Below are 27,708 nucleotides of genomic sequence, written 5' to 3'. Positions count from 1 at the left end.
GTGTGTGTCCTTATACTGTGGGTGTGTGTCCTTGTACTGTGGGTGTGTGTCCTTGTACTGTGGGTGGGTGTTCTTGTACTGTGGGTGTGTGTCCTTGTACTGTGGGTGTGTGTCTTTGTACTGTGGGTGGGCGTCCTTGTACTGTTGGTGACTGTTCTTGTACTGTGGGTGTGTGTCCTTGTTCTGTGGGTGTGTGTCCTTGTACTGTGGGTGTGTGTCCTTGTACTGTGGGTGGGCGTCCTTGTACTGTGGGTGGGCGTCCTTGTACTGGGGATGGGCGTCCTTGTACTGGGGATGGGCGTCCTTGTACTGTGGGTGACTGTTCTTGTACTGTGGGTGTGTGTCTTTGTACTGTGGGTGTGTGTCCTCATAATGTGGGTGGGTGTACTCGTACTTTGGGTGGGCATCCTTGTGCTGTGGGTGGGCATCCTTGTGCTGTGGGTGAGTGACCCTGTGCTGTCGTGGGGATCCTTGTGCTGTGGGTTGACGTCCTTGTACTGTGGGTGGGCGTCCTTGTGCTGTGGGTGGGCATCCTTGTGCTGTGGGTGTGTGTCCTCATAATGTGGGTGGGTGTACTCGTACTGCTGGGTCCTGCATGGGTAACATCCATGGTTTTAAAAAACTGCAAGAATCTTCATTGCCAGATGTCAAAGACTGCAGGGTGCATGGATTTTTTTTCTTTTTCTATTTTTTGGTTTATTTTGTAGCACAAGAAAGTCAGTAACATTTTGATATATGAAAATAATTGCTGTGTTTAGCCCACGCCCCTGCATCCCAGGGAGGCATGAGCTGCCGGAACACAGGCTTATGTGTTTGGGCACGAAAACTGCTCTGGCTATAGCCTGCCTGTGGAGAGCAATTTGCGCTTTTTTAAACTACATTTTTGTTTGCAGCAGACCTAAAATAAGACCTACATCAAAAGCTTTGCTTTTCAAAGAAACAATTTGCCCTCCACTAGGACAAGGCTGCTACCAGGGCAGCTCCATGCTGTAAACAGAGAAACAGGGAGAAAGCACTGGAAGGCAGATGCACAGAGCATGTAAAATATTCCATTTTAAAGTTCTGCAGCCGAGCGAATGCAGGTGTAGGTAGCAGAGCTGTAGGGCGTGTGCTCAGCAGCGCCCGGCCAATCAGAAGCAGCGTTTCTGAGTGCGGACTGTGCGCAGCGCAGCAGAATTTCACTGCACACATTTTATGTTTGCTCACAGAGAGCTCTATTCACAAAGGTAAAGTTAGACTGTTGGTCTAAGTTTAGACAAAAGTGCAAGTTTATGACTTTTCGGTATTCAGAAAGGTAAGATATGAGTTGCTTCTTCTCGTCTGACCTCGGGGTAGATTCTGGCCCAGAATTTCTAAGAATGTTCAAAATGCGCCGAGGCCAGATCTCTACTCTAATACTGCAGTTTTTAATGTTAGAAGAGTAAAGTATGGGGAGGTATTTACATACCCCCCTGTATTTATTAGATATTTCTGAGTTTTCAATCATTTGCAAGTCAATTGTAATAATTGCTTCTCTGCTGAAGTATTAGTGTAACGGGGGGGCATACGCTTGTGTGGGACCTTTTATAATACAGATTGTGCCAGCGGTATATGTGTGCCACGGGGAGCTGTAGAGGGCATTCCCTCATTTGCCTGGGGGGTGGCCTAATGCAAATGAGGGACACGTCCTTTTTCCACCACTGTATTATAGGTATTGACTGCGTGCCGTACAGAGGTAGTGCACACTGAAGCACCCCTTGAAAAGGGGTAAGGCTGCCCCCCTGCAGCTGGGCGCAGACACACTGTGCTTGCCTTCAGGGGTACCTGCCCCCTTTAAATTGCAGGCCAGGTTGCTGCCTGCTGTGGAAGGTGGATCAGCAGCTTCAAACAGCCAGTTTGTCTTTCACTAATGTGCTGTTCCCAGAGCAGACACAGGTTTGCGCTCACGCTGAGCAGTGCACTTTTTCTGACTGGCCTGTGCCTGGTACACTCAGTTAAACGTTCGCCCCCATCGCAGACCAGATAGGCGCAGACCACCCCTATCTGTAACACGGGCCAGGTAGGTAGAGGAGAAGAATGGCAGATTTGGCCTTGTGAGGACCCGCCTCGCACACACACCGGCGTCCACTCACCTTCACGGAGTAGGCCAGAGAGATAGTGACAGCCAGCGGCAGGCCCTCGGGCACGGCCACCACAAGCACGGTGACCCCGATGATGAAGAACTTGACGAAGTACTGCACGTAAACGGGGGTACACTCTGCCAGCCAGGCTTGGCCCGCCACCACGAAGGTGTCAATGACGAAGTACAGCACGAGGATGATGACCGTGATGGCCGACATGACCAGACCTGTGGGACACAAGGACAGGGTGAGGGAAGAAACAAGGAGCGAGGTGGGAACAAAGGATAGAACAAGGGCTATGGTGAAGAGCAGACAGAACAAGGAAGCCCAGACTTCGAAGACAGTGTTTGTCCGGGAGTCTTACCCAGTACACACTTTGGCGGTCATTCTGACCGCGGCGGGCGGCGGTAGCCACCCGCCATGCGGTCACCGCCATTTGGCCGCTCCGTGGTCAAAAGACCGCGGAGGCCATTCTGGCTTTCCCGCTGGGCCGGCGGGCGCCCTCCAAAGGAGCGCCTGCCGGCCCAGCGGGAAAGGCCCTGCAACATAGAAGCCGGCTCCGAAGGGAGCCGGCGGTGTTGCAGGGGTGCGATGGGTTCAGTTGCACCCGTCGCGATTTTGACTGTCTGCTAAGCAGACAGTGAAAATCATGCTGGGCCCTGTTAGGGGGCCCCTGCACTGCCCATGCCAATGGCCAATGGCATGGGCAGTGCAGGGGCCCCCAGGGGCCCCACGACACCCGTTCCCACCATCCTGTTCCTGGCGGTAAAAACCGCCAGAAACAGGGTGGCGGGAAGGGGGTCGGAATCTCCATGGCGGCGCTGCTTGCAGCAACGCCATGGAGATTCAGCCCAGACAGGGGAAATCCGGCGGGAAACCGCTGGATCCCCTTTTCTGACCGCGGCTTTACCGCCGCGGTCAGAATGGGCAGGGAAACACCGCCAGCCTGTTGGCGGTGCTGACAATGGTCATCCACCCTGGCGGTCGATGACCGCCAGGGTTAGAATGACCCCCTTTGTGTCCATCCCTTTAATGTTCTGTCTATACCCTTTGGCAAATGAGATCACAGAGTGTGGTAATGCACCTGATGCAGAGGGTGTGTACAAACTGTAAGAAATTGGTTAAAATTCTGGCTGAGCCACCCATGCTCACCCTTCTGAGGGAGATAAACTGACCCAATAAGGTGAGTGATGAAACCAGCTACTGTGTAGGGGTAATCGGTCTGTGACGAGTGTCATAGCCCTCTTAGGCTCCCAAGGAGCTGGGGGTGGGGTAGCTCTGAGATCTTGGGGTTCTCCTCTGGACGTGCTGGGGTGACTGGAGAGATAGAAGTGTCCGTGATACTACTATGCCAAACAAGCCCTTGGCCATGGAGGGGGAGAGTTCCCAGTGGGTGACTACAGCAAACTGGAACCAGCATCTTTTGGAGTGTCGCCATATTACTGTGTGCTTTCAGACCACAGCACTCATTCAGCACTGAGCCTCAGGTGCGGTGCAACCTCCCCTCTCCCTCTGTTTAACCCAAATGTTATATATTCAGGATTGGGGTCAGTGCTTAGTTTGTAGAATAATAAGTGCTCAAAGCAGGTGGTGTGCAGGTGACAGTAGATTTGTTTGTTGCATGATTACTTAAATTGCATGCACCATCAACTTTAAAAGAGTAAATGCATACAACATCAATAGAAAAGGAGGAAAATAAAAAAGTTTCAATTTAGCTACATAAAATTAGGTGACAGGTTCAGGTGAGGGGTATTGGCGAGTTAAGCGGGCGAGGTGTGCAGGCGACAAGAGCAGGCGACAAGAGCAGGTGATAAGAGCAGGTGATAGGTTCAGGAGATAGGTTCAGGAGAGGGATGCAGGTGAGTAGAGCAGGTGACTGGCGCAGGTGAGTAAAACAGGTGAGAGGTGCAGATGAGTAGAACAGGAGAGGGGTGCAGGTGACTGGCGCAGGTGATAGTTGCAGGTGGGGTGCAGGAGATGAATGCATGTGAGTGGTGCAGCCGTTGAGGGCAGGTGTTTGGGCAGGTGAGGGGAGCAGGTGATTGGTGCAGGTGGTAGGGTCAGGAGAGGGGTGCAGGTGAGAGGAGCAGGTGAGGGGCGTAGGTGAGAGGAGCAGGTGAGGGGCGCAGGTGAGTAGTGCAGGTGAGGGGCGCAGGTGAGTAGAGTAGGCGAGGGGCGCAGGTGAGAGGCGCAGGTGAGAGGCGCAGGTGAGAGGAGCAGGTGAGGGGCGCAGGTGAGTAGAGCAGGCGAGGGGCGCAGGTGAGTAGAGCAGGCGAGGGGCGCAGGTGAGTAGAGCAGGCGAGGGGCGCAGGTGAGTAGAGCAGGTGAGGGGTGCAGGTGAGTAGAGCAGGTGAGGGGCGCAGGTGAGTAGAGCAGGTGAGGGGCGCAGGTGAGTAGAGCAGGCGAGGGGCGCAGGTGAGTAGAGCAGGCGAGGGGCGCAGGTGAGAGGAGCAGGTGAGGGGCGCAGGTGAGAGGAGCAGATGAGGGGCGCAGGTGAGGGGCGCAGGTGCGTAGAGCAGGTGAGGGGCGCAGGTGAGTAGTACAGGTGAAAGGCGCAGGTGAGTAGAGCAGGTGAGGGGCGCAGGTGAGAGGAGCAGGTGAGAGGAGCAGGTAAGGGGTGCAGGTGAGAGGAGCAGGTGAGGGGAGCAGGTGAGGGGCGCAGGTGAGTAGAGCAGGTGAGGGGCGCAGGTGAGTAGAGCAGGTGAGGGGCGCAGGTGAGTAGAGCAGGCGAGGGGTGCAGGTGAGAGGAGCAGGTGTGGGGCGCAGGTGAGGGGCGCAGGTGAGAGGAGCAGGTGAGGGACGCAGGTGAGTAGAGCAGGCGAGGGGCGCAGGTGAGAGGAGCAGGTGAGGGGCGCAGGTGGGAGGAGCAGGTGAGGGGCACAGGTGAGAGGAGCAGGTGAGGGGCGCAGGTCAGTAGAGCAGGCGAGGGGCGCAGGTGAGTGGAGCAGGTGAGGGGCACAGGTGAGAGGAGCAGGTGAGGGGCGCAGGTGAGAGGAGCAAGCGTGGGGCGCAGGTGGTAAGTTCAGGAGAGGGGTGCAGGTAAGAAGAGCAGGCGATAGGTGCAGGTGGTAGGTTTAGGAGAGGGGTGCAGGTGAGAGGAGCAGGCGAGGGGTGCAGGTGAGAGGAGCAGGTGAGAGGCGCAGGTGAAAAGAGCAGGAGAGGGGCACAGGTGAGTAGAGCAGGCGAGGGCCGCAGGTGAGAGGAGCGGGAGAGGGGTGCAGGTGAGAGGAGCAAGAGAGGGGCGCAGGTAAGAGGAGCAGGCGAGGGGCGCAGGTGAGAGGAGCAGGTGAGTAGAGCAGGCGAGGGGTGTAGGTGAGTAGAGCAGGCGAGGGGCGCAGGTGAGGGGCGCAGGTGAGAGGAGCGGGAGAGGGGCGCAGGTGAGTAGAGCGGGCGAGGGGCGAAGGTGAGTAGAGCATTCGAGGGGCACAGGTGAGAGGAGCAGGTGAGGGGCGCAGGTGAGAGGAGCAGGCAAGGGGCGCAGGTGGTAAGTACAGGAGAGGGGTGCAGGTGAGTAGAGCAGGTGATAGGTGCAGATGAGAGGAGCAGGTGAGGGGCGCAGGTGAGAGGAGCAGGCGAGGGGCACAGGTGGTAAGTTCAGGAGAGGGGTGCAGGTGAGAGGCGCAGGTGAGTAGAGCAGGCGAGGGTGCAGGTGAGAGGAGCAGGTGAGTAGAGCAGGCGAGGGGCGCAGGTGAGTAGAGCAGGCGAGGGGCGCAGGTGAGAGGAGCGGGAGAGGGGTGCAGGTGAGAGGAGCGGGAGAGGGGCGCAGGTGAGTAGAGCAGGCGAGGGGCGCAGGTGAGTAGAGCAGGCAAGGGGCGCAGGTGAGTAGAGCAGGCGAGGGGCGCAGGTGAGAGGAGCAGGTGATAAGTGCAGGTGAGAGGAGCAAGTGAGGGGCGCAGGTGAGAGGAGAAGGCGAGGGGCACAGGTGGTAAGTTCAGGAGAGGGGTGCAGGTGAGTAGAGCAGGTGATAAGTGCAGGTGAGGGGCGCAGGTGAGAGGAGCAGGCGAGGGGCACAGGTGGTAAGTTCAGGAGAGGGTGCAGGTGAGTAGAGCAGGTGATAAGTGCAGGTGAGGGGCGCAGGTGAGAGGAGCAGGCGAGGGGCACAGGTGGTAAGTTCAGGAGAGGGTGCAGGTCAGTAGAGCAGGCGATAGGTGCAGGTGAGAGGAGCAGGTGCGGGGCGCAGGTGAGTAGAGCAGGCGAGGGGCGCAGGTGAGAGGAGCGGGAGAGGGGTGCAGGTAAGAGGAGCCGGAGAGGGGCGCAGGTGAGTAGAGCAGGCGAGGGGCGCAGGTGAGTAGAGCAGGCGAGGGGCGCAGGTGAGAGGAGCAGGTGAGGGGCTCAGGTGAGAGGAGCAGGCGAGGGGCGCTGGGGGTAAGTTCAGGAGAGGGGTGCAGGTGAGAGGAGCAGGTGAGAGGAGCAGGTGAGGGGCGCAGGTGAGGGGCGCAGGTGAGAGGAGCAGGTGAGAGGAGCAGGAGAGGGGTGCAGGTGAGAGGAGCAGGTGAGAGGAGCAGGTGAGGGGCGCAGGTGAGAGGAGCAGGTGAGAGGAGCAGGAGAGGGGTGCAGGTGAGAGGAGCAGGTGAGAGGAGCAGGTGAGAGGAGCAGGTGAGGGGCGCAGGTGAGAGGAGCAGGCAAGGGGCGCAGGTGGTAAGTTCAGGAGAGGGATGCAGGTGAGTAGAGCAGGTGATAGGTGCAGGTGAGGGGTACAGCCGTTGAGAGCAGGTGATGGGGCAGGCGAGTGGAGCAGGTGATTGGTGCAGGTGGGGTGCGTGTGAGTGAAGAAGGTGACAGCAGGGGAGGGGTGCAGGTGGTAAGTTCAGGAGAGGGGTGCAGGTGAGAGGCGCAGGTGAGTAGAGCAGGCGAGGGTGCAGGTGAGAGGAGCAGGTGAGTAGAGCAGGCGAGGGGCGCAGGTGAGTAGAGCAGGCGAGGGGCGCAGGTGAGAGGAGCGGGAGAGGGGTGCAGGTGAGAGGAGCGGGAGAGGGGCGCAGGTGAGTAGAGCAGGCGAGGGGCGCAGGTGAGTAGAGCAGGCAAGGGGCGCAGGTGAGTAGAGCAGGCGAGGGGCGCAGGTGAGAGGAGCAGGTGATAAGTGCAGGTGAGAGGAGCAAGTGAGGGGCGCAGGTGAGAGGAGAAGGCGAGGGGCACAGGTGGTAAGTTCAGGAGAGGGGTGCAGGTGAGTAGAGCAGGTGATAAGTGCAGGTGAGGGGCGCAGGTGAGAGGAGCAGGCGAGGGGCACAGGTGGTAAGTTCAGGAGAGGGTGCAGGTGAGTAGAGCAGGTGATAAGTGCAGGTGAGGGGCGCAGGTGAGAGGAGCAGGCGAGGGGCACAGGTGGTAAGTTCAGGAGAGGGTGCAGGTCAGTAGAGCAGGCGATAGGTGCAGGTGAGAGGAGCAGGTGCGGGGCGCAGGTGAGTAGAGCAGGCGAGGGGCGCAGGTGAGAGGAGCGGGAGAGGGGTGCAGGTAAGAGGAGCCGGAGAGGGGCGCAGGTGAGTAGAGCAGGCGAGGGGCGCAGGTGAGTAGAGCAGGCGAGGGGCGCAGGTGAGAGGAGCAGGTGAGGGGCTCAGGTGAGAGGAGCAGGCGAGGGGCGCTGGGGGTAAGTTCAGGAGAGGGGTGCAGGTGAGAGGAGCAGGTGAGAGGAGCAGGTGAGGGGCGCAGGTGAGGGGCGCAGGTGAGAGGAGCAGGTGAGAGGAGCAGGAGAGGGGTGCAGGTGAGAGGAGCAGGTGAGAGGAGCAGGTGAGGGGCGCAGGTGAGAGGAGCAGGTGAGAGGAGCAGGAGAGGGGTGCAGGTGAGAGGAGCAGGTGAGAGGAGCAGGTGAGGGGCGCAGGTGAGAGGAGCAGGCAAGGGGCGCAGGTGGTAAGTTCAGGAGAGGGATGCAGGTGAGTAGAGCAGGTGATAGGTGCAGGTGAGGGGTACAGCCGTTGAGAGCAGGTGATGGGACAGGCGAGTGGAGCAGGTGATTGGTGCAGGTGGGGTGCGTGTGAGTGAAGAAGGTGACAGCAGGGGAGGGGTGCAGGTGGTAAGTTCAGGAGAGGGGTGCAGGTGAGTAGAGCAGGTGATAGGTGCAGGTGAGAGGAGCAGGTAAGGGGTACAGCCGTTGAGAGCAGGTGATGGGGCAGGCGAGTGGAGCGGGTGAGTGGAGAAGGTGACAAGAGCAGGCGATAGGTGCAGGTGGTAGGTTTAGGAGAGGGGCGCAGGTGAGAGGAGCAGGCGAGGGGTACAGGTCCGTTGCTCTACGGGGGTCAGCCATCAGGCGATGGCACTCACAGTGAGGCGCTCTACTTGCGGGTGAGAGCCACTGAGTGTTTCCCGCCTCGGACACCCTCACTTGCACCCCTCAGACACACCCATCACTCGGGGTACCAGTACTCCTGCCGTGAAGTACCAATGTTCAAAACAATTGTGCTGCCCCTTGGGTCTCACCCTGTGGTGCTCATCACTCTGGGCTTCAGAACCCAGGCCTGTGGGAGGAGCCTCACACGACTGTAGTGAAAACACTTGTGAAAATCATCTTTTACTTCCGTGATTCGGATTCTCTCTGTTGTGTGTGGTCGTCTTCAATCCCACTTTTCACTTCCACTCTAGTCACACGCGTGTCGTTTATGAAACTCTTCCCGCGACTGTCCCACTCTGAATCTCTCTTCCCGCGACTGTCCCACTCTGACGCTCTCTTCCAGCGACTGTCCCACTCTGATGCTCTCTTCCCGCGACTGTCCCACTTTGACCGTCTCTTCCCACGACTGTCCCACTCTGACCCTCTCTTCCCGTGACTGTCCCACTCTCACCCTCTCTTCCCACGACTGTCCCACTCTGACGATCTCTTCCGACGACTGTCCCACTCTGACGATCTCTTCCGACGACTGTCCCACTCTGACCCTCTCTTCCCACGACTGTCCCACTCTGACGCTCTCTTCTGACGACTGTCCCACTCTGACCCTCTCTTCCCGCAACTGTCTCACTCTGACCCTCTCTTCCCACCACTGTCCCACTCTGACGCTCTCTTCCGACGACTGTCCCACTCTGACCGTCTCTTCCCGTGACTGTCCCACTCTGACCCTCTCTTCCCACGACTGTCCCACTCTGACGCTCTCTTCCGATGACTGCCCCACTCTGACCGTCACGTCCCGCGACTGTCCCACTCTGACCCTCTCTTCCCACGACTGTCCCACTCTGACGCTCTCTTCCGACGACTGTCCCACTCTGACCGTCTCTTCCCGCAACTGTCCCACTCTGACCCTCTCTTCCCGCGACTGTCCCACTCTGACGCTCTCTTCCCGCGACTGCCCCACTCTGACCCTCTCTTCCAGCGACTGTCCCACTCTGACCCTCTATTCCCACGACTGTCCCACTCTAACGTTCTCTTCCCGTGACTGTCCCACTCTGACGTTCTCTTCCCGTGACTGTCCCACTCTGACCCTCTCTTCCCGTGACTGTCCCACTCTGACCCTCTCTTCCCACGACTGTCCCACTCTTACGCTCTCTTCCCGCGACTGTCCCACTCTGACGCTCTCTTCCCACGTCTGTCCCACTCTGACGCTCTCTTCCCACGACTGTCCCACTCTGATGCTGTCCCACTCTGACGCTCTCTTCCCGCGACTGTCCCACTCTGACCCTTTCTTCCTGTGACTGTCCAACTCTGACCCTTTCTTCCCGCGATTGTCCCACTCTGAACCTCTCTTCCCACGACTGTCCCACTCTGACGCTCTCTTCCCACGACTGTCCCACTCTGACCCTCTCTTCCCGAGACTGTCCCACTCTGACGCTCTCTTCCCGCGACTGTCCCACTCTTACGCTCTCTTCCCGCGACTGTCCCACTCTTACGCTCTCTTCCCGCGACTGTCCCACTCGGACGCTCTCTTCCCACAACTGTCCCACTCCGACGCTCTCTTCCCACGACTGTCCCACTCTTACGCTCGCTTCCCGCGACTGTCCCACTCTGACGCTCTCTTCCCGTGACTGTCCCACTCTTACTCTCTCTTCCCACGACTGTCCCACTCTGAGGCTCTCTTCCCACGACTGTCCCACTCTGACCATCTCTTCCCACGACTGTCCCACTCTGACCCTTTCTTCCTGCGACTGTCCCACTCTGACGCTCTCTTCCCGAGACTGTCCCACTCTGACGGTCTCTTCCCGCGACTGTCCCACTCTGACCCTCTCTTCCCGTGACTGTCGCACTCTTACGCTTGCTTCCCGTGACTGTCCCACTCTGACCCTCTCTTCCCACAACTGTCCCACTCTGACCCTCTCTTCCTGCGACTGTCCCACTCTGATGCCCTCTTCCCTCGACTGTCCCACTCTGACCCTCTCTTCCCGCGACTGTCCCACTCTGACCCTCTCTTCCGATGACTGTCCCACTCTGACCCTCTCTTCCCGTGACTGTCCCACTCTTACGCTCGCTTCCCGCGACTGTCCCACTCTGACCCTCTCTTCCCACGACTGTCCCACTCTGACGCTCTCTTCCGATGACTGTCCCACTCTAACCCTCTCTTCCCACGACTGTCCCACTCTGACGCTCTCTTCCGACGACTGTCCCACTCTGACCGTCTCTTCCCACGACTGTCCCACTCTGACCGTCTCTTCCCACGACTGTCCCACTCTGACCCTCTCTTCCGACGACTGTCCCACTCTGACGCTCTCTTCCGACGACTGTCCCACTCTGACCGTCTCTTCCCGCAACTGTCCCACTCTGTTCCTCTCTTCCCGCGACTGTCCCACTCTGACGCTCTCTTCCGCGACTGCCCCACTCTGACCCTCTCTTCCCGCGACTGTCCCACTCTGACCCTCTCTTCCCACGACTGTCCCACTCTGACGTTCCTTTCCCGCGACTGTCCCACTCTGACCCTCTCTTCCCGCGACTGTCCCACTCTGACACTCTCTTCCCACGACTGTCCCACTCTCACGCTCTCTTCCCGCGACTGTCCCACTCTCACGCTCTCTTTCCACAACTGTCCCACTCTGACGCTCTCTTCCCGCGACTGTCCCACTCTGACCCTTTCTTCCTGTGACTGTCCCATCTGACCCTTTCTTCCCGCGATTGTCCCACTCTGACCCTCTCTTCCCGAGACTGTCCCACTCTGACGCTCTCTTCCCGCGACTGTCCCACTCTTACGCTCTCTTCCCGCGACTGTCCCACTCTTACGCTCTCTTCCCGCGACTGTCCCACTCGGACGCTCTCTTCCCACAACTGTCCCACTCCGACGCTCTCTTCCCACGACTGTCCCAGTCTTACGCTCTCTTCCCACAACTGTCCCACTCTGACGCTCTCTTCCTACGACTGTCCCACTCTGAACCTCTCGTCCCATGACTGTCCCACTCTGATGCTGTCTTCCCATGACTGTCCCACTCTGATGCTCTCTTCCCACGACTGTCCCACTCTGAGCGTCTCTTCCTGCAACTGTCCCACTCTGACCCTCTCTTCCTGCGACAGTCCCACTCTGACGCTCTCTTCCTGTGACTGCCCCACTCTGACCCTCTCTTCCCACGACTGTCCCACTCTGACCCTCTCTTCCCGTGACTGTCCCACTCTGACGCTCTCTTCCCGCGACTGTCCCACTCTGACCCTTTCTTCCTGCGTCTGTCCAACTCTGAACCTCTCTTCCCATTACTGTCCCACTCTGACGCTCTCTTCCCACGACTGTCCCACTCTGACCCTCTCTTCCCGTGACTGTTCCACTCTGACGCTCTCTTCCCGCGACTGTCCCACTCTTACGCTCTCTTCCCGCGACTGTCCCACTCTGATGCTGACCCTCTATTCCCACGACTTTCCCACTCTGACGCTCTCTTCCCACGACTGTCCGACTCGGACGCTCTCTTCCCACAACTGTCCCACTCTGATGCTCTCTTCCTGCGACTGTCCCACTCTGACCCTTTCTTCCTGCGCCTGTCCCACTCTGAACCTCTCTTCCCACGACTGTCCCACTCTGACGCTCTCTTCCCGCGACTGTCCCACTCTGACGCTGTCCGACTCTGACGCTCTCATCCCGCGACTGTCCCACTCTTACTCTCTCTTCCCACGACTGTCCCACTCTGACCCTCTCTTCCCACGACTGTCGCACTCTGATCCTCTCTTCCCATGACTGTCCCACTCTGATGCACTCTTCCCACGACTGTCCCAATCTGACGCTCTCTTCCCACGACTGTCCCACTCTGACCGTCTCTTCCTGCAACTGTCCCACTCTGACCCTCTCTTCCTGCGACAGTCCCACTCTGACGCTCTCTTCCCGTGACTGCCCCACTCTGACCCTCTCTTCCCGCGACTGTCCCACTCTGACCCTCTCTTCCCACAACTGTCCCACTCGGACGCTCTCTTCCCGTGACTGTCCCACTCTGACGCTATCTTCCCGTGACTGTCCCACTCTGACCCTCTCTTCCCGCGACTGTCCCACTCTGACCCTCTCTTCCCACGACTGTCCCACTCTTACGCTCTCTTCCTGCGACTGTCCCTCTCTGACGCTCTCTACCCACGACTGTCCCACTCTGATGCTCTCTTCCCACGACTGTCCCAGTCTGATGCTGTCCCACTCTGACCCTCTATTCCCACAACTGTCCCACTCTGACGCTCTCTTCCCACGACTGTCCCACTCTGACGCTCTCTTCCCGCGACTGTCCCACTCTGACCCTCTCTTCCCGCGACTGTCCCACTCTGACCCTCTCTTCCCGCGACTGTCCCACTCTGACCCTTTCTTCCTGCGCCTGTCCCACTCTGAACCTCTCGTCCTATGACTGTCCCACTCTGACGCTGTCTTCCCATGACTGTCCCACTCTGACGCTCTCTTCCCACGACTGTCCCACTCTGACCCTCTCTTCCTGTGACTGTCCCACTCTTACGCTCTCTTCCCGCGACTGTCCCACTCTTACGCTCTCTTCCCGCAACTGTCCCACTCTGACCCTCTATTGCCATGACTGTCCCACTCTGACTCTCTCTTCCCACGACTGTCCGACTCTGATGCTCTCTTCCCACAACTGTCCCACTCTGATGCTCTCTTCCTGCGACTGTCCCACTCTGAACCTTTCTTCCTGCGCCTGTCCCAATCTGAACCTCTCTTCCCACGACTGTCCCACCCTGACGCTCTCTTCCCGCAACTGTCCCACTCTGACGCTCTCATCCCGCGACTGTCCCACTCTTACTCTCTCTTCCCACGACTGTCCCACTCTGACCCTCTCTTCCCGCGAATGTCCCACTCTGACCCTCTCTTCCCGCGACTGTCCCACTCTGACCCTCTCTTCCCGCGACTGTCCCACTCTTACGCTCTCTTCCCGCGACTGTCCCACTCTGACGCTCTCTTCCCACAACTGTCCCACTCTGACACTCTCTTCCTACGACTGTCCCACTCTTACTCTCGCTTCCCACGACTGTCCCACTCTGATGCTGTCTTCCAGCGACTGTCCCACTCTGACCGTCTCTTCCCGCGACTGTCCCACTCTGACCCTCTCTTCCCGCGACTGTCCCACTCTGACCCTTTCTTCCTGCGCCTGTCCCACTCTGAACCTCTCGTCCCATGACTGTCCCACTTTGACGCTGTCTTCCCATGACTGTCCCACTCTGACGCTCTCTTCCCACGACTGTCCCACTCTGACCCTCTCTTCCCGTGACTGTCCCACTCTGACGCTCTCTTCCCGCGACTGTCCCACTCTTACGCTCTCTTCCCGCGACTGTCCCACTCTTACGTTCTCTTCCCGCGACTGTCCCACTCTGATGCTGTCCCACTCTGACCCTCTATTGCCACGACTGTCCCACTCTGACTCTCTCTTCCCACGACTGTCCGACTCTGATGCTCTCTTCCCACAACTGTCCCACTCTGATGCTCTCTTCCTGCGACTGTCCCACTCTGACCCTTTCTTCCTGCGCCTGTCCCACTCTGAACCTCTCTTCCCACGACTGTCCCACCCTGACGCTCTCTTCCCGCGACTGTCCCACTCTGACGCTGTCCGACTCTGACGCTCTCATCCTGCGACTGTCCCACTCTTACTCTCTCTTCCCACGACTGTCCCACTCTGACCCTCTCTTCCCGCGAATGTCCCACTCTGACCCTCTCTTCCCGCGACTGTCCCACTCTGACCCTCTCTTCCCGCGACTGTCCCACTCTGACCCTCTCTTCCCGCGACTGTCCCACTCTTACGCTCTCTTCACGCGACTGTCCCACTCTGACGCTCTCTTCCCACAACTGTCCCACTCTGACGCTCTCTTCCTACGACTGTCCCACTCTTACGCTCGCTTCCCACGACTGTCCCACTCTGATGCTGTCTTCCCGCGACTGTCCCACTCTGACCGTCTCTTCCCACGACTGTCCCACTCTGACCCTCTCTTCCCGCGACTGTCCCACTCTGACGCTCTCTTCCCACGACTGTCCCACTCTGACGGTCTCTTCCCGCGACTGTCCCACTCTGACCCTCTCTTCCCGTGACTGTCCCTCTCTAACGCTCGCTTCCCGCGACTGTCCCACTCTGACGCTCTCTTCCCACAACTGTCCCACTCTGACGCTTTCTTCCTACAACTGTCCCACTCTTAAGCTCGCTTCCCAAGACTGTCCCACTCTGATGCTGTCTTCCCGCGACTATCCCACTCTGACCGTCTCTTCCCACGACTGTCCCACTCTGACCCTCTCTTCCCGCGACTGTCCCACTCTGACGCTCTCTTCCCACGACTGTCCCACTCTGACGGTCTCTTCCCGCGACTGTCCCACTCTGTCCCTCTCTTCCCGTGACTGTCCCACTCTTACGCTCACTTCCCGCGACTGTCCCACTCTGACCCTCTCTTCCCACAACTGTCCCACTCTGACCCTCTCTTCCTGTGACTGTCCCACTCTTACGCTCGCTTCCTGCGACTGTCCCACTCTGACCCTCTCTTCCCACAACTGTCCCACTCTGACCCTCTCTTCCTGCGACTGTCCCACTCTGACACTCTCTTCCCGTCACTGTCCCACTCTGATGCTCTCTTCCCACGACTGTCCCCCTCTGACCCTCTCTTCCTGCGACTGTCCCACTCTGACCCTCGCTTCCTATGACTGTCCCACTCTGACCCTCTCTTCCCATGACTGTCCCACTCTTACGCTCGCTTCCCGCGACTGTCCCACTCTGACCTTCTCTTCCCACGACTGTCCCACTCTGATGCTGTCATACTCTGACGCTCTCCTCCCACGACTGTCCCACTCTGACCCTCTCTTCCCACGACTGTCCCACTCTGACGCTCTCTTCCCACGACTGTCCCACTCTGACGCTCTCTTCCCGGGACTGTCCCACTCTGACCCTCTTTCCTGCGACTGTCCCACTCTGGCACTCTCTTCCTGCGACTCTCCCACTCTGACCCTCTCTTTCCGCGACTGTCCCACTCTGATGCTCTCTTCCCACAACTGTCCCACTCTGACGCTCTCTTCCCACGACTGTCCCACTCTTAAGCTCGCTTCCCACGACTGTCCCACTCTGATGCTGTCTTCCCACGACTGTCCCACTCTGACCGTCTCTTCCCTTGACTGTCCCACTCTGACCCTCTCTTCCCGCGACTGTCCCACTCTGACGCTCTCTTCCCGCGACTGTCCCACTCTGACGGTCTCTTCCCGCGACTGTCCCACTCTGACCCTCTCTTCCTGTGACTGTCCCACTCTGACCCTCTCTTTCCGCGACTGTCCCACTCTGACGCTCTCTTCCTGTGACTGTCCCACTCTGACGCTCTCTTCCTGTGACTGTCCCACTCTGACGCTCTCTTCCTGTGACTGTCCCACTCTGACGGTCTCTTCCCGCGACTGTCCCACTCTGACCCTCTCTTCCTGTGACTGTCCCACTCTTACGCTCACTTCCTGCGACTGTCCCACTCTGACCCTCTCTTCCCACAACTGTCCCACTCTGACCCTCTCTTCCCGCGACTGTCCCACTCTGACCCTCTCTTCCTATGACTGTCCCACTCTGACCCTCTCTTCCCACGACTGTCCCACTCTTACGCTCGCTTCCTGCGACTGTCCCACTCTGACCCTCTCTTCCCACAACTGTCCCACTCTGACCCTCTCTTCCTGCGACTGTCCCACTCTGACGCTCTCTTCCCGCCACTGTCCCACTCTGATGCTCTCTTCCCACGACTGTCCCACTCTGACCCTCTCTTCCCGCGACTGTCCCACTCTGACCCTCTCTTCCTATGACTGTCCCACTCTGACCTTCTCTTCCCACGACTGTCCCACTCTGATGCTGTCAGACTCTGACGCTCTCCTCCCACGACTGTCCCACTCTGACCCTCTCTTCCCATGACTGTCCCACTCTGACGCTCTCTTCCCACGACTGTCCCACTCTGACGCTCTCTTCCCGCGACTGTCCCACTCTGACCCTCTTTCCCGCGACTGTCCCACTCTGACCCTCTCTTCCCACGACTGTCCCAGTCTGACACTCTCTTCCCACGACTGTCCCACTCTGACCCTCTCTTCCTACGACTGTCCCACTCTAACCATCTCTTCCCACGACTGTCCCACTCTGACCCTCTCTTCCTACGACTGTCCCACTCTAACCATCTCTTCCTACGACTGTCCCACTCTAACCATCTCTTCCCACGACTGTCCCAGTCTGACACTCTCTTCCCACGACTGTCCCAGTCTGACACTCTCTTCCCACGACTGTCCCACTCTAACCCTCTCTTCCTACGACTGTCCCAGTCTGACACTCTCTTCCCACGACTGTCCCACTCTAACCATCTCTTCCCACGACTGTCCCAGTCTGAACTCTCTTCCCACGACTGTCCCACTCTGACCCTCTCTTCCTACGACTGTCCCACTCTAACCATCTCTTCCCACGACTTTCCCACTCTGACCCTCTCTTCCTACGACTGTCCCACTCTAACCATCTCTTCCTACGACTGTCCCAGTCTGACACTCTCTTCCCACGACTGTCCCAGTCTGACGCTCTCTTCCCACAACTGTCCCACTCTGACGCTCTCTTCCCGGGACTGTCCCACTCTGACCCTCTTTCCTGCGACTGTCCCACTCTGGCACTCTCTTCCTGCGACTCTCCCACTCTGACCCTCTCTTTCCGCGACTGTCCCACTCTGATGCTCTCTTCCCACAACTGTCCCACTCTGACGCTCTCTTCCTACGACTGTCCCACTCTTAAGCTCGCTTCCCACGACTGTCCCACTCTGATGCTGTCTTCCCACGACTGTCCCACTCTGACCGTCTCTTCCCACGACTGTCCCACTCTGACCCTCTCTTCCCGCGACTGTCCCACTCTGACGCTCTCTTCCCGCGACTGTCCCACTCTGACGGTCTCTTCCCGCGACTGTCCCACTCTGACCCTCACTTCCTGTGACTGTCCCACTCTGACCCTCTCTTTCCGCGACTGTCCCACTCTGACGCTCTCTTCCTGTGACTGTCCCACTCTGACGCTCTCTTCCTGTGACTGTCCCACTCTGACGCTCTCTTCCTGTGACTGTCCCACTCTGACGGTCTCTTCCCGCGACTGTCCCACTCTGACCCTCTCTTCCTGTGACTGTCCCACTCTTACGCTCACTTCCTGCGACTGTCCCACTCTGACCCTCTCTTCCCACAACTGTCCCACTCTGACCCTCTCTTCCTGCGACTGTCCCACTCTGACGCTCTCTTCCCGCCACTGTCCCACTCTGATGCTCTCTTCCCACGACTGTCCCACTCTGACCCTCTCTTCCCGCGACTGTCCCACTCTGACCCTCTCTTCCTATGACTGTCCCACTCTGACCCTCTCTTCCCACGACTGTCCCACTCTTACGCTCGCTTCCTGCGACTGTCCCACTCTGACCCTCTCTTCCCACAACTGTCCCACTCTGACCCTCTCTTCCTGCGACTGTCCCACTCTGACGCTCTCTTCCCGCCACTGTCCCACTCTGATGCTCTCTTCCCACGACTGTCCCACTCTGACCCTCTCTTCCCGCGACTGTCCCACTCTGACCCTCTCTTCCGGTGACTGTCCCACTCTGACCTTCTCTTCCCACGACTGCCCCACTCTGATGCTGTCAGACTCTGACGCTCTCCTCCCACGACTGTCCCACTCTGACCCTCTCTTCCCATGACTGTCCCACTCTGACGCTCTCTTCCCACGACTGTCCCACTCTGACGCTCTCTTCCCGCGACTGTCCCACTCTGACCCTCTTTCCCGCGACTGTCCCACTCTGACCCTCTCTTCCCACGACTGTCCCAGTCTGACACTCTCTTCCCACGACTGTCCCACTCTGACCCTCTCTTCCTACGACTGTCCCATTCTAACCATCTCTTCCCACGACTGTCCCAGTCTGACACTCTCTTCCCACGACTGTCCCAGTCTGACACTCTCTTCCCACGACTGTCCCACTCTAACCATCTCTTCCCACGACTGTCCCAGTCTGACACTCTCTTCCCACGACTGTCCCACTCTGACCCTCTCTTCCTACGACTGTCCCACTCTAACCCTCTCTTCCTACAACTGTCGCACTCTGACGCTCTCTTCTGACGACTGTCCCACTCTGACGCTCTCTTCCCACGACTGTCCCATTCTGACCCTCTTTTCCCACGACTGTCGCACTCTTACCCTCTCTTCCCACGACTGTCCCACTCTGACGCTCTCTTCCCACGACTGTCCCACTCTGACCCTCTCTTCCTACGACTGTCCCACTCTAACCATCTCTTCCCACGACTGTCCCAGTCTGACACTCTCTTCCCACGACTGTCCCAGTCTGACACTCTCTTCCCACGACTGTCCCAGTCTGACGCTCTCTTCCCATGACTGTCCCACTCTGACCCTCTCTTCCTACGACTGTCCCACTCTAACCATCTCTTCCCACGACTGTCCCACTCTGACGCTCTCTTCCCACGACTGTCCCACTCTGACCCTCTCTTCCTACGACTGTCCCACTCTAACCATCTCTTCCCACGACTGTCCCACTCTGACCATCTCTTCCTACGACTGTCCCACTCTGACCATCTCTTCCTACGACTGTTCCACTCTGACCCTCTCTTCTCACGACTGTCTCACTCTGACGCTCTCTTCCCACGACTGTCCCACTCTGACCCTCTCTTCCTACAACTGTCGCACTCTGACTCTCTCTTCCCAGACTGTCCCACTCTGACCCTCTCTTCCCACAACTGTCCCACTCTGACCCTCTCTTCCTGCGACTGTCCCACTCTGACGCTCTCTTCCCGCCACTGTCCCACTCTGATGCTCTCTTCCCACGACTGTCCCACTCTGACCCTCTCTTCCCGCGACTGTCCCACTCTGAGCCTCTCTTCCGGCGACTGTCCCACTCTGACCTTCTCTTCCCACGACTGTCCCACTCTGATGCTGTCAGACTCTGACGCTCTCCTCCCACGACTGTCCCACTCTGACCCTCTCTTCCCATGACTGTCCCACTCTGACGCTCTCTTCCCACGACTGTCCCACTCTGACGCTCTCTTCCCGCGACTGTCCCACTCTGACCCTCTTTCCCGCGACTGTCCCACTCTGACCCTCTCTTCCCACGACTGTCCCAGTCTGACACTCTCTTCCCACGACTGTCCCACTCTGACCCTCTCTTCCTACGACTGTCCCACTCTAACCATCTCTTCCCACGACTGTCCCAGTCTGACACTCTCTTCCCACGACTGTCCCAGTCTGACACTCTCTTCCCACGACTGTCCCACTCTAACCATCTCTTCCCACGACTGTCCCAGTCTGACACTCTCTTCCCACGACTGTCCCACTCTGACCCTCTCTTCCTACGACTGTCCCACTCTAACCCTCTCTTCCTACAACTGTCGCACTCTGACGCTCTCTTCTGACGACTGTCCCACTCTGACGCTCTCTTCCCACGACTGTCCCATTCTGACCCTCTTTTCCCACGACTGTCGCACTCTTACCCTCTCTTCCCACGACTGTCCCACTCTGACGCTCTCTTCCCACGACTGTCCCACTCTGACCCTCTCTTCCTACGACTGTCCCACTCTAACCATCTCTTCCCACGACTGTCCCAGTCTGACACTCTCTTCCCACGACTGTCCCAGTCTGACACTCTCTTCCCACGACTGTCCCAGTCTGACGCTCTCTTCCCACGACTGTCCCACTCTGACCCTCTCTTCCTACGACTGTCCCACTCTAACCATCTCTTCCCACGACTGTCCCACTCTGACGCTCTCTTCCCACGACTGTCCCACTCTGACCCTCTCTTCCTACGACTGTTCCACTCTGACCCTCTCTTCTCACGACTGTCTCACTCTGACGCTCTCTTCCCACGACTGTCCCACTCTGACCCTCTCTTCCTACAACTGTCGCACTCTGACTCTCTCTTCCCAGACTGTGCCACTCTGACCCTCTCTTCCCAAGCACATATCAAACTCAATAAAAGTGCAGTAACTCCTGCAGACCAAACACTTATCACACTCAGAGTAAGTACGGTAACACCTGAACACCAGACGCACATCAAACTCCGAGAAAGTGCAACAACTCCTGCAGACCAAACACTTATCACACTTAGAGTAAGTACGGTAACACCTGAACACCAGACACATATCAAACTCCGAGAAAGTGAAATAACTCCTGCACATCAAACACATATCAAAGTCAGAGAAAGTGCAACAACTCCTGCACACCAAACACATATCAAACGCAGTGAAAGTGCAATAACTCCTGCACACCAAACTCTTATCACACTCAGAGTAAGTATGATAATACCTAAACACCAGACACATATCAAACTCCAAGAAAGTGCAATAACCCCTGCACACCGAAGACTTATCCCACTCAGAGTAAGTACGGTAACACCTGCACACTAAACACATATCAAACTCCGAGAAAGTGCAATAATTCCTGCACACCAAGCACATATCACACTCAAAGTAAGTACGATAATACCTGAACACCAGACACATATCAAACTCCGAGAAAGTGCAATAACTCCTGCACACCAGACACATATCACACTCAGAGAAAGCGCAATAACACCTGTACACCAAACACTTATCACACTCAGAGTAAGTACGATAACACCTGAACACCAGACACATATCAAACTCCGAGAAAGTGCAATAACTCCTGCACATCAAACACATATCAAAGTCAGAGAAAGTGCAACAACTCCTGCACACAAAACCCATATCAAACTCAGAGAAAGTGCAACAACTCCTGCACACCAAACACATATCAAATTCCAAGAAAGTGCAATAACTCCTGCACACCTAACACTTATCACACTCAGATTAAGTACGATAACACCTGAACACCAGACACATATCAAGCTCCGAGAAAGTGCAATAACTCCTGTACACCAAACACTTATCACACTCAGAGTAAGTACGCTAACACCTCAACACCAGACACATATCTAACTCTGAGAAAGCGCAATAACTCCTGCACATCAAACACACTCCGAGAAAGTGCAATAACTCCTGCACACCAAACACTTATCACACTCAGAGTAAGTACGATAACACCTGAACACCAGACACATATTAAACTCCGAGGAAGTGCAATAACTCCTGCACATCAAAAACATATCAAAGTTAGAGAAAGTGCAACAACTCCTGCACACCAAACACATATCAAACTCAGAGAAAGTGCAACAACTCCTGCATACCAAACACATATTAAACTCCGAGAAAGTGTAATAACTCCTGCACACCAAACACTTATCACACTCAGAGTAAGTACGATAATACCTGAACACCAGACACATATCAACCTCGAGAAAGTGCAATAACCCCTGCACACCAAACATGTGTCAAACTCAAAGCAAGTTGACTAACTCCAGCACCTCAAACACATATCAAAGTCAGTGAAAGTTCAATAACTCCAGCATCTCAAACACACATCAAAATCAGTGAAAGTTCAATAACTCCTGCACATCAAACACATAGGAAAGTCCGTGAAAGTGCAATAACTCCTGCACACCACACAAATACACTCATGGAAAGTGCAATAACTCCTGCACATCAAACACATATCACACTCAGAGTAAGTACGGTAACACCTGAACACCAGACACATATCAGACTCCGAGAAAGTGCATAACTCATTCACATCAAAAACATATCAAACTCAGTGAAAGTGTAGTAACTTCTGCACACCAAACACATATGAAACTTAATGAAAGTGTAATAACTCCTGCATACCAAACACATATCAAACTCAAATAAAGTACAGTAATTCCTGTACACCATACACATATCAAACTCAGAGAAAGCACAATAATTCCTGTACACCAAATACATAGCACACTCAGAGCAAGAACGATAACACCTTGAACAACAGAAACATATCAAAATCAATGAAAGTGCAGTAACTCCTGCACACCAAACACATATCAAACTCAATGAAAGTGTAATAACTCCTGCACACCAGCACAAGTCAAACTCAGATAAAGTACAATAATTCCTGTACACCAAATACATATCAAACTCAGAGAAAGCACAATAATTCCTGTACACCAAATACATATCACACTGAGTAATTACAATAACTCCTGCACACCAAACACATATCAAACTCAATAAAGGTGCAATAACTCCTACACATCAAACACATATGAAACTCAGAGAAAGTGCATAACTCCTGCACACCAAATATATATCAAACTTAGAGAAGGTGTAATAACTCCTGCACATCAAACACATATGAAACTCCGAGAAATTGCATAACACCTGCACATCAAACACATATCAAAGTCAGTGAAAGTGCATAAACTCCTACACATCAAACACATATCAAACTCAGTGAAAGTGCAATAACTCCTGCACATCAAACACATATCAAAATCAGTTAAAGTGCAATGACTCCTGAACATCAAACACATTTCAAAGCCAGTGAAAGTGCAATAACTTCTGCACACCAAACAAATGAACTCAGTGAAAGTGCAATGACTCCTGCACATTAAATACATATCAATGTCAGGGAAAGTGCAATGACTCATGCATACCAAACACATATCACACTCAGAGTCAGTAGGATAACACCTGCACACCATATACATATCAAACTTAGAGAAAGTGCAATAACTCCTGCACACCAAGCACATATGAAACTCAGAGGAAGTGCAAAGCTCCTGCACACAAAACAGACATCAAACTCAGTGAAATGCGATAACCCCAGCACACCAAAATACATATCAAACTCAGAGAAAGAATAATATTTTTTGCACACAATGCACGTATCAAACTCAGTGAGAATGCAATAACTCCTGCATACCAAATACATATCAAACTCAATGATAGTGCAACAACTCCTGCACAACAAACACATATCACACTCAATGAAAGTGCAATACTTCCTGTACACCAAATACATATCACACTGAGTAAGAACAATGACTCCTGCACACCAAACACACATTTTACTCAATGAAAGTGAAATAACTCAGCACACCAAACACACATTTAACTCAATGAAAGTTCAATAACCCCTTGCACACCAAACACATATCAAACTCAATGAAAGTGCGATAACTCCTGCACATCAAACACATATCAAACTCAATGAAAGTGCAATACGTTCTGCACCCCAAAAACATATCAAACTAAATGAAAGTGCAATAACTCCTGCACACCAAGCATATGTCAGCGAACGTGCAATAACGTCTGCATACCAGACATATATCACTCTTGTATGAAGTCTACGACCGACTCCACCAAATGAAAGTTGCATTCATAGTTGAGGCACTGCCCTTGTACACCAAACACTTATAGGCTCATGCAAGAACACTGACTCCTGAAAGACATATTACCCTCAGACGCATGCTCCACCCACCTGCCCTCCACTCTACACGTGAAGAAGACTGCCATGCCCAGCTGGACAGTGACACAAGAGCAGACATCTTGGGTTTGTCAGTTCTGATTGGGGCCATGCTCAGCTGGATATTGACACAAGGGCAGACATCTTGGGTTGGTCAGTTCTGATTGGGGCCATGCTCAGCTGGATATTGACACAAGGGCAGACATCTTGGGTTGGTCAGTTCTGATTGAGGCCATGCTCAGCTGGATATGGACACAAGGGCAGACATCTTGGGTTGGTCAGTTCTGTTTGGGGACATGCTCAGCTGGAGATGGACAGACATCTTGGGTTGGTCAGTTCTGTTTGGGGACATGCTCAGCTGGAGATGGACAGACATCTTGGGTTGGTCAGTTCTGGTTGGGGTGAGCTGGCCACTCCTCCCCATTACCTGCTTTCCCGATCTGCACTGCCAGCTTGGTGAGCTTCCCCTGCAGCACAGACTTCTCCTTTTTGGGGACGCTTGTCTTCTTCCGCTCGCGCTCCTCCAGCTCGCCGCCCTCCGCACTCTTGAGGGGCTGCATCTCCATGGCGACTGCACCATCTTGCTTTTTAGCTGCAAAACCAAGAAAAAAAGAGGGAGAATCTAATCAATACAGATCAATCAACAAAGCACATTCTATAAAACAGTAGTGGGAAAGGGAAGGTCATGTGACCTAAATGAAGGGCACTCATTGGACGTTCAGACCATTCTGGCTCCCCCTGGTTGGACAATGCCCACTAAGCAGCCTGTCCTGGGGCCTAGTGGCCACACAGGGAAACGAGTGACGCAGACAGGCCCTCAAGAGTCCCGGCACACACCGTCACAAGTTAGGTTCTGTCTAATGTGTGACTGGCAGAGTCCCAGCCCCTTCAAGCTTGAGGCACCGGCCTCTCAAGGAATCTACCCAAAAGACATGCGGTGTCCCTGTCAAGAACTGAAGTCACCACTGAAACGTCAAACCACCAGGGCTGTTCATTATAATTTCGTTTTTCCCACCTCTGTATGTCAACTTTTGCCTAGGACATGTTAGCTAAGTTTAAGAAAGCAAAGCAGTTTGAAAGGACTTCCTTGATTTCTGATCTATTTTTCTTGTTTTTACACCAAAAGTATTTGCAGATATTGTGGTTTCATTTTCTGCCAGTCCTGGATCACACTTTGTGGCCTTTCCCTGGTCCTTAGCACAGGTTTCTCATTTCCTGAGTAAGTATTAGTAAAACTCATGCAGGATCCTGGCCAGATAGATGATCCTAATACTACTGCGGAAAGACCCTGTGATTCTGGTCAGGCATGTGTGCTGCAGGGCGAGTACAGTACATATATGCCCCCTCCTCTTGGCCATTGATGACTGGAAGGAAATGTGCCTTCTCTGACGCAAGATGAGCCTGCAGTACTACGGCAGACCTGGAGGGGGCGTCGTTGGCCTTTATTTCAGATCCAGGCGCAGCTATGCACCCATAGCATTAAAGTACACCTCATGTATGTATGTTCACCCTAAACCGGCCCTGCCTTCCATTTTCTCATCCCAAACAAACAGCCAATAGGGTGTGCGATCCACTCAGAGACCCAGTGACTTAGGGTAAACCTTGTTTTCACTTAAATCATCCGTTGAGCCCCTGCCCTGCTGCTTGGGTAGAGATGCATGTAGCGACCCCCGGATGTATAAAGATTACCCTCGCATCGTGTGATCCTGTGCATAAGGGTTCCTGCGTTGCCGTAGGCACCTCACCTTCTGAGGTGTGAAGCTTGGAGGTCCCCTGTGATAAACCTAGCTGCCCTTGGGTCTAGGACCCGACGTGTACACGTTTCTGTTTCCTTCCCGCCACTCTCCTCTCCGCAGCACATGCATCACACACACACAGATCAGTCCTTAAACTGAGATCTCCCGAAATGAACCCTGTGCGTCGTACCCTGCCTGTCGTCAGTGGGCGTTGTAAGGTGGGCTTTGTAAGGCCTTTCATAGGGGGCAGTGAGGTCCCTGCAGGTGGTACCCCGCCTGCCATCAGTGGGCGTTGTAAGGTGGGCCTTGTAAGGCCTTTCGTAGGGCGCAGTGAAGCCCCTGCAGGTAGTACCCCGCCTGCCATCAGTGGGCGTTTGCCATCAGTGGGCGTTGTAAGGTGGGCTTTGTAAGGTCTTTCGTAGAGCGCAGTGAGGCCCGCGCAGGTGGTACCCCGCCTGCCATCAGTGGGCGTTGTAAGGTGGGCTTTGTAAGGTCTTTCGTAGGGCGCTGTGAAGCCCCTGCAGGTGGTACCCCGCCTGCCATCAGTGGGCGTTGTAAGGTGGGCTTTGTAAGGTCTTTCGTAGGGCGCTGTGAAGCCCCTGCAGGTGGTACCCCGCCTGCCATCAGTGGGCGTTGTAAGGTCTTTCGTAGGGCGCAGTGAGGCCCCCGCAGGTGGTACCCGTCTGCCATCAGTGGGCGTTGTAAGGTGGGCTTCGTAAGGCCTTTCGTAGGGCGCTGTGAAGCCCCTGCAGGTGGTACCCCGCCTGCCATCAGTGGGCGTTGTAAGGTCTTTCATAGGGTGCAGTGAGGCCCCTGCAGGTGGTACCCCACCTGCCAGCAGTGGGCATTGTAAGGTCTTTCATAGGGTGCAGTGAGGCCCCTGCAGGTGGTACCCCGCCTGCCATCATTGGCTTTGTAAGGTCTTCCACAGGGCGGAGTGAGGCCCCTGCAGGTGGTACCCCGCCTGACATCAGTGGGCTTTTAAGGTCCTCATAGGGCACAGTGAGGCCCCTGCAGGTAGTACCCCGCCTGCCAGCAGTGGGCTTTTAAGGTCTGTCTTAGGGTGCAGTGAGGTCCCTGCCAGCTGTATTCCTCACTAGCACTAGCGACCTATCGAAGAGATACCGCCATGTGTTTTAAATAGTTCATTGTTCATGGTTTATCCTTCACATATCTCAAGATGTTGACATGTTTCGGCTCTGTTTAGAGTTTGAAAGTGTCTGTCTTCTTCAGGGCTTTGATTTTATTTTACCCGTTGTCCTACAGTTCGTTTAAGAGCCTCCCTCACAGTGGAGGCTGTCTGATCTCTGAGCTGCCTCAACCCGCTCTCCCAGGGCACCATGGACCCTTCAGATCAGCAGCTGTCCCCTCACAGTGAAGGCTTTCCGGTCTCTGAGCTGCCTCAACCCGCTCTTCCAGGGCAGGGCAGCTGTTCCATCACAGTGGAGTTTGAGGACCCTCCACCCTAGCCTATTGCCTTGAGTACACTCCACTCACACTCGACTGCTGCACGCTTGACAGTGCTTAAATTGAGCTGGTGGTTTCTGGCACTCAGCACTTGCACTTGATTGTCAACACCAGCACTTATGGCAGTCTGCCACATGGTGGCGCTGTTTGTCTTATTTTTTGAGGAGCACAACAGCTGTTGTTTAATAATTAAATATACACTAAAATCACTAATACCTGCCACACACATCTGTAAGAATTGCTTGGGAAGCATGCATTAGTCTTTTTAGTGTGAATTTAAAGTCTGGTTTGTGGCGCTTGTATGAGTGTGATGGCTGGTGGTGATGGTGCTGTCACCGTCAGCGCTAGTGGGAGCAATGGCTGATGCAAGCTGCAGTGCCCTCTGACAAGGGCACCGGGCACTTCTTTTTTTTTTTTTTTTTTTTTACACAAATTAAGCACTGACGTCTGCTACTTGTCCTGTCACAATATACGCCCTGCCGTGTCAGCACACCGGCGCACCGCAGCTGTGGCTGTGCCTTTCAAGTGGGCAGAGGGAAAAACAGCGCTTGTTTGGCTGAAAGGAGCCCTCGGGGGGCTGAGCTTTTGTGTGGACCTCAAACCTTACGAGCTATTGGATTGTTCCTTCGCTCGGCACAAGAGGGGGGACTTTAGAATTCTATAAATAAGAGCAGGGAACAAGACAAGATATCCTGCGCTCTCTCCTTCTCAAAAGCTTCCGTCAGGCATCGGCGTGAAGATTAAGA

The 27,708-nt window shown here is 55.2% G+C and overlaps 1 protein-coding gene across 13 annotated transcripts in view; it reads right to left on the bottom strand.

Moving 5' to 3' along the window:
• ATP2B3 (ATPase plasma membrane Ca2+ transporting 3) overlaps nt 1–27,708 on the bottom strand; it is a 536,302-nt gene that overhangs the window by 93,059 nt on the left and 415,535 nt on the right. For all 13 annotated transcript variants that reach the window (XM_069209397.1, XM_069209399.1, XM_069209393.1 and 10 more), the window contains 2 exons: nt 24,187–24,351; nt 2,112–2,326 (listed from right to left, as the gene is read on the bottom strand). In XM_069209397.1, coding sequence (XP_069065498.1) covers nt 2,112–2,326; nt 24,187–24,351 — 380 coding nt within the window. The remainder of the gene's footprint in view (nt 1–2,111; nt 2,327–24,186; nt 24,352–27,708) is intronic.

This window comes from Pleurodeles waltl, chromosome 10 (assembly GCF_031143425.1).
Source record: "Pleurodeles waltl isolate 20211129_DDA chromosome 10, aPleWal1.hap1.20221129, whole genome shotgun sequence".
NCBI lineage: Eukaryota > Metazoa > Chordata > Amphibia > Caudata > Salamandridae > Pleurodeles > Pleurodeles waltl.
The sequence above is the reverse complement of the archived record's forward strand: the minus strand, read 5'-3'. Positions and strand labels throughout refer to the sequence as shown.